Source organism: Mandrillus leucophaeus, unplaced genomic scaffold, assembly GCF_000951045.1.
Source record: "Mandrillus leucophaeus isolate KB7577 unplaced genomic scaffold, Mleu.le_1.0 Scaffold123, whole genome shotgun sequence".
NCBI classification, from domain to species: Eukaryota; Metazoa; Chordata; class Mammalia; order Primates; family Cercopithecidae; genus Mandrillus; species Mandrillus leucophaeus.
Window position 1 is genome coordinate 741,079 of NW_012100654.1, and position 12,564 is coordinate 753,642.

Here is a 12,564-nt window from a genome sequence, read left to right on the forward strand (position 1 = left end):
AACACACAACCAGCAATTCCACTCTTGGGTGTGTACCCAGGAGATGCAAGTGTCCCCAAAGTGACATGTACAAGACTTCATAGCAGCATTATTTATAAAAACTGGAAACAACCCAAATGTTCACCAGTAATAGAAAGAATAAATGCTTGGCATATGCACAGAAGGGACTCTGGCTAGGTGCAGCAATGTGGATGCCTCTCACAGACCGGATATTGAGTGAAAGCTGAAACTGAAAGGCTAGAGAGTGTGTGATTCCATTTACAGGAGGCTGGAGAGGAGAGCCAGTGGTTTGGTGGGGATAGCTGAAGAGTGGCTGTCTGTCCGGGAAGGATAATTTCTGGGGAGATGGAAATGGTCTAGATCTTCATAGGGTGGAGGAAACACATTGTACACATTTGTCAAAACTCACAAACTGGGCCAGGTGCTGTAGCTCATGCCTATAATCCTAGCACTTTGGGAGGCCGAGGCCAAAGCACTAATTGAGCCCAGGAGTTTGAGACCAGTCAAAGCAATATGGTGAAACCCTGTCTACAAAAAATACATAAATGAGCCAGGTGTGGTGGTGCGCACCTGTTGTCCCAGCTACCCGGCAGGCTGAAGCAGGAGGATCGCTTGAACCCAGGAGGTTGAGGCTGCAGTGAGCTGTGATCGAACCACTGCACCACAGCCTGGGTGACAGTGAGACCGTGTCTCAAAAAAAACAAAGGGATAGATGGGTGACTGGGTGAATGGCTGCCGTGATAGTTTGTGCGGAGGGTCAGGTGCTCACCCCCAGGGCTCTCTCCCTCCCGTGCCTCTGCATCCACAGCAGATGCAGGTGCTCCCTCTGCCCATGAGAAGAGCCTGGTGACCAAGGGGAGCCAGGATCTAGTCAAGCACCTGGGGCTAATGTCCAAGGGCAGGCAGGATGGGCCCAGAGAAGCAGCCCCAGTGCCAGCATCAGGAAGCAGACACACAAATGCAGAATGGGGACACTGGGCCCTGCTGCAGGAGAGGCGACACCACTGCTCAACAAGTCAAAGGCCCGAGAGTGATGGGATGGGCCAGGGAATGGGCTGCTAGATTCACAGAGACTGAAGGAGCTCAGGTCTCCTTTGAATCCTGATTAGAACGAATCTTCTACAGAAGATGTTTCTGAGATAACTGGGCCAGTCTGACCATGGGTTGGGCTGGTTCACTTTGTCAGGTGTGGTGATGGTGCTTGGGTTTGTGCGGAACACCCCTATTGTTGAGAAGTGCACACTGAGGTGGATGAAATGACATGTCTGGATTTTACTTTAAAATATCCTGGCAAAGAAAAAGAGGGAAAGGACAGAGGAAGCAAATGGGCACATTTGAGTCAGTGGCAGAACCTGGTGGTGGGCCTGTGAGGCTCGCTGGCTCCAATCTCTACATCTGGATATGTTTGAATTTTCATTTTATAATTCCATAATAATAAAAGAGAGGAAATGTGGTGGGGAGAGGGGTGGGAGCCTGGGCCATGGAGCACAGGCTGGGAGAAACGCTCACATCTGCAGACCTCAGCAGAAGGACCAGACTGGTCTGTTAGCCCAGGGGCAGAGTGGGAGACAGCAGGGAGTCCAGGCAAGGGAGGTCGGAGCCACAGTGCAGGAGGTGGCGATGCCCTGTGCAGGGCTACCAGGGTGAGGTACATGCAGCTAGCTAGCTGCCTGCCCTCCTTCCTCCTAACGGTGGCAGCAGTGTGCCCTCCTTGTAGATCCTGATGGCCATATGGCAAATTTAGCTGCTGGAATGTGGGAAGACATTGCTGCTTGGGACTTTGGGGAAGAATCCTTTCCCCTAGAAGGCTAAGTTGACTGGAGGGTAGTTTTGCCCTTCCCTTTGTTCCTTTCTCTGCCTGGAATCAGATGTGCTGAGGCTGGAGCTGCAGCAGCCATTTTGTGAGCATGAGACAATCTTGTGGTTGAAAGCCCTAATTCCTTTCTGGTGGAGCAGAGAGACTTGGGGACTTGGTCACCTGAAAGGTTCTATGGAACGGCTGTTTATGGAGCCTCAGGAAAGCCTGCTCTCCCTCCCACATTTCTCATTAATAGAGGGAGCAATAAGTCTTACTTTGTTTACGTGCCTGTTATTTCAAGTCTCTGTAATCCAATTCCTAATGGAAAGAGAAGCATTTCCTTCTGCCCTTAGCTCTCAAGACCTGGTCTGAGGGGGTCTGGGGGCAGAGGGAGAGGAGTTGCCTCCTGCCAACTTGGACTTTAGCCTCCCAGCTTGAAGGTTACCTTTGGGTTTTTTTGCCTGTTTCTTTGGGTTCTCTTCAGCGCTTGAGGAAGAGCTGATGTTCATGGATTCCAGGCTGTTCTCTGAGGAGACACAAAAGTGAGGGCCGCAGCAGTGACTCCCCTGGCCCATGAGAACTGTGAACACAGCCTGAGGTGGGGAATGTCTCAGACACACAAGGGTTCAGCGTCAGCTCCCTCCCCTGTGAGACTGAGGGCTCTAGGTCCCAGACGATCACCCTGACTTTGCTGGGAAGTTGTGAGAATTGTGCAAGAAAATAGCCTGGGAATTCCCTAGCACCTGTGCCTGGTGCACAGATGTTTTGTGCCTCTCCTTTCCCATCCTTCAGTGTGTGCCTTAAGAGTAGCAGTGCAAGGCTGTTTTACAGATGGACATACTGGGACCCAGGGAGGACAATGACACTAAGCCTCTGACCCTGGCTTGGCCAGTACCTTGCCTCCCAGGGGCTTCCTGCAGGACTTGGATGGAGGACCCTAAGACCCCGCCTCCTCAGGGAGCTCCCACCCCTATCCCACTGTGAGGAGTGGCCCTTCTGACCAAGCTAGGAAACTGGAGTTGTGCTGCCTGGAAGCTACAGCCGATTTTCTCCCCAAGGCCAGCAAGTCTCCTCCCCGTCCGGGGTGGGCTCCCCAGCACCCTGCTTCTTCAGGTGACTACTCAGGTGTTACTGCTGGGTCCCCAATGCCTTGCAGTTCTCTTCAACCAATACCCATAGGGAAGGAGGCATGTGGCCTGACACCTCCTCCATTCCCACCCAGGAATCCTCTGTAGCTTGGAGATCCTGGTCAGTGCCTGAGGGACAGGGACTGCCAGAACATGGTCTCTGGTGGGCTGCTCAGGGTGCCAGTCCTCCTGGGGTGGGATGGGGGAGGGGCTGTGTGGTCCCCGAGTGAAACAGTGAGCAGGAAGACAGGGCTTCTCTTGAGGTGGGGCTCTGATACCAAGGCCCAGGCCCTGAGCAGATGGTCATGGGGTGAGGGAAGAGTGAGGAAGATGGCGGGAGTCTTATGGGACAGGTGGGAAGGCCAGGCCTAGGCTGAAACTCAGAGGGCTTCAGGGCCACGCAGAATCCATAATGTATAGTCAGGGAGGCAGAGGCGGTTGGGAGGGGTGAGGCTGGGGAGAACTCAGGGGCTCGGCTGCTGAACCATGATTGTCCTCTAACTTTCTTAGTAGGCATGTGGTTAGATTTCCAGGTAGAATTTAATTAACCATATCATATACATCAGAAGATACCACTGTTATTTAAATAGACCAAAACCCAAACCACACAAACCGAAAGGCTATTAGAAATGAAAAAGCAATGGATCTAGATGAGGTCCCAGTTACTAGGGAGGCTGAGGGGGAGGATCCCTTGAGCCCAGGAGGTTGAGGCTGCAGTGAACCATGATCATGCCACTGCACTCCAGCCTAGGTGACAGGGTGAGACCCTGTCTCTAAAACAAGAAAGAATGAAAGAGCAATGCACATATATAGCACATATTTCAAACAACACAGGTTTGATGTATTGATATGATGAAATAGCCTCACCTGAAGCTTTTGATACCTATATATTTATTTTATTTTATTTTATTTTATTTTATTTTTGAGATGGCGCCTTGCTCTGTTGTCCAGACTGGAGTGCAGTAGCACGATCTCAGCTCACTGCAACCTCCACCTCCCAGGTTCAAGCGATTCTTCTGCCTCAGCCTCCCAAGTAGCTGGGACTACAGGTGTGCACCACCACGCCCAGCTTATTTTTGTATTTTTTGTAGATACGGGGTTTCACTATGTTGGCCAGGTTGGTCTCAAACTCCTGACCTCGGGTGATCCACCTGCCTTGGCCTCCCAAAGTTCTGGGATTATAGGTGTGAGCCACTGTGCCCGGCCAAGATTTTTGCAGATCTGACTAGAAGTATTTTATGCACTGTTTTTTTTACCTGTTTCTTTGGCAAAAGAACATACACTTATATGCCCTTGCTTTTTCACTAAAAAACTCACCTGCTTACACACAAAAACGGAAATGAACCTTATGGACATTACACTTAGTGAAACAAGCCAGCCCCAAAGGACAAATGCTGTATGCTGCCACTCACAGGAGGTCCCTAGAGCATTCAGAGACTAAGTAGAACAGTGGTCACCAGGGCTAGGGGAGGGGGAATGGGGAGCTAGTGTTCAGTGGGGATGGAGGTTCAGTCTGGCCATGAGAAGAGTTCTGAGATGGAGGGTGGTGATGGTCGCACAGCAATGTGAATGTGCTCAATGCCACTGAACCATACATTTAAATATAGCTAAGATGGTCAATGTTATGTGTATTTTATCACAATTTTAAGACTTGAAAGAAAGATCATCTGTGGCTGGGTGCAGTGGCTCATGCCTGTAATCCCAGTGGGAAGGCTGAGGTGGGTGGATCATAAGGTCAGGAGATTGAGACCATCCTGGCCAATATAGTGAAACCATGTCTCTATTAAAAATACAAAAATTAGCCGGGCATGGTGGTGTGCGCCTGTAGTTCCAGCTACTTGGGCTGAGGCAGGAGAATTGCTTGAACCCAGGAGGTGGAGGTTGCAGTGAACCGAGATCGTGCCACTGCACTCCAGCCTGGGTGACACAGCAAGACTTTGTTTAAAAAAAAAAAAAAAAAAAGCTGGGCACAGTGGCTCACGCCTGTAACCCCAGCACTTTGGGAGGCCAAGGCGGGTGGATCACAAGGTCAGGAGTTTGAGACCAGCCTGACCAACATGGTGAAACCCCGTCTCTACTAAAAATACAAAAATAAGCCGGGCGTGGTGGTGCATGCCTATAATCCCAACTACTCGGGAAGCTGAGGCAGGAGAATCACTTGAACCCGGGAGGTGGAGGTTGCAGTGAGTCGAGATCGCGCCACTGCACTCCAGCCTGGGTGACAGAGAGAGACTCTGTCCCAAAAAGAAAAAAAAAAGAAAAAAAGAAAATTCATCTGTTCACGCACAAGTCTCATCCATACTTAGCCAAGTCCCTCGGAGGACCCTGGGGTTTTTTTTCTAACATCTTTTGCAATTTCCGAATTTTTGTAATGGTTACTCTTATAAAATAAAATTTCAGAATGCTCTAAATTTATTAGGCCAAGGAGGAAGTTAAGCCCTGGCACCTGACGTACATAACCTGTTTGCAGTTCTGCTTCTTAGGGAGTAACCCTCCTCCAGAGGTTGCAGTGAGTCGAGATTGCACCACTGCACTCCAGCCTGGGCGACAGAGCGAGACCATCTCAGAAACAAAACCTCATTGTTCCTGCTCTGTGAATGACCGGGAGACCGGACACCAGAACTCCCGCTTCCAATCACTAGACTTTGTTACAGATTAACTGCCTCTTTATTGTCCCATACCTAATTCAGAGCAGATGGCACCCAGGACCCCATGACAGTTGCATCTGCAGTGTGGAATGATAAATATACCTGTCCAGAGAGAAAAGGATCCCTTAGCAAGTCAGATCCTTGTAATGTGCATGCAGCCTTCCATAGAAGGATACTGAAATTCTGCTAAACTTCCCAAAGCTTTGTGTAGATAAACAATCTTAAACTTCTATACTTTGGAACATGGGCTTTCATTCTCTGGATCTCTGATTACTGGTGACCTGTCCTCAACTTTGTGCTTGGAGAAACTCTAAACCTGATTCTGACTCTTTTGGTTATTTTAGCTTGATACTCTCCCATCACCAACTTTAGTGGGACTGCTTTCCCTACACCGGAAACTGTCACTCTAACAGGTCACAAAGGGCATCTCAGCTTTCATTTGCATTTCTTAATTCGGAAGAAACTGTATGTCTTTTCGGATGTTAATTATCCATCTTCTTGCCTCATTCTGTGAGTATCCTTTGCCCATTTCTCTACTGAAGTGTTCTAGTTTCTAGATGATTCTTGAAAACCTTCATCTATTATATTGATGGACACTGGCTCATTTGTCAGATATGCTGAAAATAATTCTCCTTCAGGCAATTTGACTTTATCATTCATTTTCCTTGTATGAAAATTAAACTTTCACTTAAAGAAATGCTTTGGGGTTTAGTGTCTTGTTTAGAAAGGCATTCTGCCACTGAAGTTTAAATATTTTTTAGAAAATTATTGTGTTTTCTTCTAGTATTTTAACATGATTTAATTTTTTAACTTAAAAAGTCTCTATTAAGGTATAAGTCTACTTTTATAATAATTCAGGAGAAATAGGAAAAGAATGAACTGGTTGTGAAACTGTCTCATAAAAAAGGATAAAATAGGCCAGGTGCGGTGGTTCACGCCTGTAATCCCAGCACTTTGGGAGGCCGAGGCAGGCAGATTACTTGAGGCCAGGAGTCCAACAACAGCCTGGCCAATACAGCAAAACCCCATCTGTACTAAAAATACAATAATTAGCCAGGCATGATGGTGCACCTGTAATCCCAGCTACACTGGAGGCTGAGGCAGGAAGATCACTTGAACCGGTGAGGTGGAGATTGCAGTGAGCCGAGATTGCACCACTGCACTCCTGCCTGGGTGACAGAGTGAGACCCTGTCTCAGGAAAAAAAAAAAAAAAGATAAAATACACTTGACTGGGCACTCCATTCATGTGACATGAGTTCCGAACATCGGAAGGTCCCTGTATCGTCTATCCATCAGAGTCTTTTGGGCTGTGTCCTGGGCCATTCTCTCTCCTTTCCTCCTAGACGCCTCACCAGTGGCCATGGCTTCAGTTCCGGCCCCAGCAGATTTGCTGATGCCCTCATGTTTCCACCCACTCTCCTGACCTCTGGGCCTCCATCCACAGTAGCCTCTTCAGAGTCTCAGCTGGGAGTTTCCCACCAGACACTGACACCCACACATCGCCAACTGAGCTCCTGGCCTTCCCCCTTCTGTGGAACCTGCTCCACCCCTGGCCTTGGCCATCTCAGCAAACAGCACTGTGATGCACAGGTGTCACTGAGGAGACAAGGCATCCCCAACGCCCTCTTCTCCCTCATTCCATACCTGATCTCAGTCAGTCTCCAGACCCCACAGACTCTCTCCTGAGGAGCACTGGACCCAGCCACCCCTGCCACCTGCAGCCTATTTGCTGGTTCTCTGTGATTGCCTTTACCTGGACTCCCACAGCAAGTCTGGACTGCACCCCCCACCCCCGACCCCCTAGGCAGTAAACTCCTGGAGGGCAGGCATGTTAACCATACCTTTTACCTTCTCAGTTAGATGCTTTGACCTCTGGGGCCTTCCTGAGCCTAGAGGACCTTCCCTTCCCTCCCCTCGCCCTAGGATTAGCCAATCCCTGGAGATAGAAAATGACTTGCCCAGAGCACACCTTTCAAATGCAAACCACCCAATCCAGAGTCCACATCCCAGCCAAAGCCTCTATCAGTCTTTCACTCTCAAGACCACTGATCCCTGCCCTCTTCCCCCCAGAGCCAGCACCAGACAACCAGGGGCAGCCCTGTGCCCTAGAACCCCAAAACTATTCTTGCAAATCAGTCCTATACCTGCTCCCTCACCTGCTTCCTTCCTGTGATTCCATAGTGGAGGCTCCTGACCACATCCCCCTCTCCCTCAGCTTCCTGCCTGACCCTGCAGCTTCCCCCACAGAGCCCTGCGTGGTGCACCCTCTCTGTCCTAGGGATCTATGAGTAAGCAGCCATTTATCCAGTGGCAGTCATCTCCTGCTCTTTTGGCCTCACCACACTGAGCAATAATAAAACCTGTGTTTTAAACCAGCAGGAGCCATGTCTGTCCCATCCCTCACCACTCCCAGGACTGGGTTAGTTATGGTGCCAGACTGTGGCCAGGTCTCCTCGGAGTCCCCACCAGGGGCTGCAGAGCAGCGCTTGGGCACAGTGATGGAAGGACTCTGGCCGTCTCTGGGCTGGGACACAGGGTGATGCGTGCTCACTCAGCATCCGCTCAGCCACAGCTGTGGGCACTTTCTCAGGGTCAGGTGTGGCTGGGGATGCCGCCCTGAAGGAGGTGCCATGCCTGCCTTCCTGGAGTCCACCTTCTGGACAGGCAACAAGCAAACAAAATAAAGAGAAGTGAGAGATATTCCAGTGGCTGTGGCAACCAGGGAGCCCACGGAGGACGCACCATCAGAGCAGAGCCCCAAGGGGAGTGTGGTAACATCGTGGGGTCATGGAGGCAAAGGCTGCTGGCAGACCTGAAGAGGAGCCACTGGGGCCAGCATGGCTGGTGGGGTGTGACACTGGGGAGCACAGGGATGAGGCCATTGGGAGCCACAGAAGGACCAGGGTTTGGCAGGGATGCTTTCCACAGAATTGGGCCACATCTCATCCCCATTCACAGGTCAGTGTCCCCCCCTGCAGCTGGGCACAGCCACACCTCCCTCCATCCCCTCCTCCTCCCACCTGCTGCTCCCTCTCCCGGGACACTCTCTCCATCATTCCCCATCTCTGCTGAAATGTCACCTCCTCCAGGAAGCCCTCCTGATCCCCCTGTCTAAATGCTCCCCACCACAATCACTGAATCAGCCTCCTATTTCAGCACTGCTGGGAACCATCCTATTTAGGTGTTTACTTCACTTATTTAATACATTTTAAGAATATATTTTTTGATTGCAGTAACATACATACTATATATATAATATATATATATATGATTTGCCATTTTATGCCATTAAAACCTTTTTAGTATGGTAACATATATATAATATAAAATTTGCTATTTTAATTGGTTTTAGGTGTACAACTCAATAGCATTAATTACATTCACAATGTTGTACAACCACAACCAATACCTATTTCAAAAACTTTTCATCACCCCAAACTGAAACTCTGTGTGCATTAAACAACTCCCCATCCTCCCCTCCCCAGCCCTGGTGGCCTCCATTCCACCTTCTGTCTCTATGACTCTAACTGCTCCACTCACTTATATGAGCGGAATCATACAGTATTTGTCTTTTCGTGTCTGGCTAATTTTACCCAGTATAAGGTTTCCCAGGCTCATTTGTGTTGTAGCATGTATCAGAATTCCCTTCCCTTTTGAGGCTGAATAGCACTCCTCTGCACGGATGGACCACATTTTCTGTATCTGTTCCTCCACCGATGGATACTCAGGCAGCTTCCACCACTTGGCTCTTGTGAATAATGCTGCTGTGAACATGCGTGTGCTAATAGCTGAATTCCTGCTTTCCGTTCTTTTAGGTACATATCTAGCAGTAGAATTGCTGGATCACATGTTAATAATGTTTACATTTTTGAGGAACTGCCTATTTTTCTCAGTGGCTGAATCATTTTACACTTTCACCAACATGTAAAAGGGTTTCATTTTCTCCACATCCTCGCCAACACCTGTTATTTTTGTTTTTATTTTTTGATAGTAGCCATCCTAATGGGTGTGAGGTTAGGTCTCATTTTGGTTTTGATTCGCATTCCCTTAATGACTGATGATGTTGAGTATCTTTTCTCCTGCTTGTAGGTCATTTACATATCATCTTTTGAGAATTATCATTCAAGTCCTTTGCCCAGTTTTGAATTGGGTTGTTTGCTTTTTGTTGTTGTTGTTGAGTGTTAGGATTTCTTTCTATATTCTTGATATTAATCATTTGTCAAAGATTTCTAAATGTGAGCTAATCTCAGATAAAAGTCTAGCTCTCTCGAGGGTGGAGGGGGTGGGGAAGGACAGCCCTTGACCAACAGGGCCAGGAGGTTGCTTTAGCCTGTGGAGTTGGAACAATGGTCAGCCACTGAGTGGGCCCCTCAGAAGCAAGCCATGGTCAGCAATCAAGCACACAGCCTGATTTTTGGAGGACAAGATCCTTATTTCCCACCCTGGCACCAGCAAGCTGTACCAAGAATGCAGGCCACCTTCTCCCTGCTGCCTGCTGCAGGCTGGAGGCTGGCACAGCTGCTAAAAATTCACTAAAATGTCCCAGCCTCCTCATCAAGATCTTCCCTGCAAGCTGCAAGCATTTCACTAAACTCCAGAGTTTCAGAATAGTTGCTTCTGATAATTCACACCAGCACAATTGTTTCAGGGGAGGGATTTCTGGAGCTTCCTACTCTGCCATGACGCCATGACGTCACCCCTGTTGTCAATGAGTTGCTTGCTCCATTTCCTTTATGGGCTGTTCATTGCTGGTGAACAGAGACAAACTGGTTTTTCTTTGTTGGTCTTGTAACCTGCAACTTTGCTGAGTTCATTCATTTACTCTAGTAACTTTCTTGTGGATTCTTTGAGATTTTCTATATATAGGATTGTGTCATCTGTGAATAGTTTTACTACCTCCTTTTCAATCTGGATGTTTTACTTCTTTTTTTCTTTTTCTTGCCTAATGACCCTGGCTAGATCTTCCAGTGCAATGTTGAACAGTAGTGGTGAACGTGGGCTTCACTGTTTTGCTACTGATCTTAGAGGGAGAGCTTGTAGGCTAACAGGTTTTGACTGAGGTCTGTGATGTGCCTGCCAGGCTCTGGGGGCACAAATGCCCCTGTTGGATAGGAGTGAAACAGTAAGCAACATAAGTGAGGAAGGGTCAAGAGGCCAGAGGGTAGAACGTGTCACTGAGAAAATGAAACAGGGAACAGCAATGAGGGACGTAGGGCAGGCGGGGCACTGCGTTTTACCTTGTTTAGGGGAGGCCCCCCTGTGGAGCTGACATCTAAGTGAGCTCCTGTGGGGCATGAGGGAGGCAGTCCCAGGAAAATCCGGAAGAGCATTCCCTGTGGAGGACACAGCAGCGCTAAGATACTGAGTAGGAGTGAAGCAGGCCTGGCCTGGCCAGGGCTGTAGGAATGGATGGAGCCAGTGAAGGTGAGAGCTGTTTGCTGCACTCTCCTAAATGCTCAGAGAGCAGGCGCCCCCGTCTCATGGTCCTCTGTGCCCCAGCCCAGCACAGTGCCTGACACACGGTAGGTGCTCCATAAATATTAGTGAAATGACTGTGGGTCCCTGCGTGGCCTGATGCGGGCTGCATGTGTGGACGGCCCACTCTGCCCACCAGGCCACCAGGCCAGGCTTCGGATGTCCCAAGATGAAGGTTAGATTACTGAAGACCATGTTTCTCCACACTGCCAAATTAAACTCCTGCCTCCAGCCCTTCGCATCCCTCATAGCCAGAACTGGCAGGGGGACGGCCTGGCCATCTGGGTTTAACAACCTCTCTAGATCCCATGCCCTTCCTGAATGCTCCCATTGTGGGGGACGTGGACTTGAGAAGCAGCAGCAGGAGCCTGCAGGGCATCCTGATCTGATGTGTGTGAGCACGGCTCTTTCAGCAGGGCCAAGCCTCTCCCAACCCGCTCCTCCTGGAGTCTTGTACCTGGAGCCTGGTGTCTTGGGAAATATATTTGGCTGCTCAAGGAACAAACTCCCCACAGTGAGGCACGGGCAGGGTTCTGGCCCAGAGGGACCAGCGGCAGGCCCCACTCCTGGAACTGGCCCCTCACTGGGCTGGGAGCTGAGGGTACAGGGCCAGAGCTCTGGGCACTCCTGCAGCCCCCACCACTCCCCCCTGCCGGCGGGGAGGCCTGTGGTCCACTCTGGCTTTCCCTGACTCTTCAGCCTGGCCAGGGTTTCCATCAGGTGCCCTCCATCCTCTGCTTCAGGGGCGAGGCCTTGCTCAAGGTCTCAAGAGAGGCTGTGGCCAAACCAGCCCCTCTGCTGGCTTTTATCACAAAAGTCGTAAAGCTAGACACTGAACAGTCTCCCTCTTAAATCCTTCCCGTCATCTGGGCAGAGGCCAATAGTCCTCCTGGGCCACAGGCCCTACCCAGTTGGCCCATGTTGGCCTCCTGTCTCTCCCTTGAACACGCCACGCCCTCTCCCACCTCAGGGCCTTTGGGTCTGGCTGGCCACCTATAATGCCCTTTCCCCACTTGCCCTCCAGGCCCCTGCCCTGGGCCCTCTGGCTAAGGCTGGGGTCCTATCTGTACTTGGCTCAGCATCCCCAAACCTCTCACCCCAGGTGGCTCAGTGTCATACTGCCCTACCTTTGTCCCAGCTCCTGCAGCTGACCCCAGGACACAGAGCTCAGCAGTCTTCCAGACTGGACCCCCTGGCCAGGTCCCCTGCACTGCCCATGCCAAACTCCCTGACCCACCCAAATCTGAGACCCCCGGCCCTGGGTGCCAATCCTGGCTCTGCCTGTCTGGCATGGTTTTCTCACAAATGCACAGGCCCCCAATCAATCTCGAGGGACTACCAATGCCACAGGGTCACAGGGTACCCCAGGTAGGCACTCCCCCTCATACCAATAAACAAATTAATATAGTTTACATGTCTTTCAACTGTCTTGTGGTAGCATAATTATCTGCATTGTTTTATGGGCATACTGAGAGTTAATTTGTTATCTATAAACATTTTAAAGCCTTTTTTTTT

General features: G+C 49.9%; 1 protein-coding gene across 2 annotated transcripts in view; it reads right to left on the minus strand.

Annotated features, from left to right (window-relative positions):
• CCDC37 (coiled-coil domain containing 37) overlaps positions 1-12,564 on the minus strand; it is a 50,872-nt gene that overhangs the window by 26,142 nt on the left and 12,166 nt on the right. For both annotated transcript variants that reach the window (XM_011971517.1, XM_011971516.1), the window contains exon 2: positions 2,244-2,324. In XM_011971517.1, the coding sequence (XP_011826907.1) occupies positions 2,244-2,324 (81 nt within the window). The remainder of the gene's footprint in view (positions 1-2,243; positions 2,325-12,564) is intronic.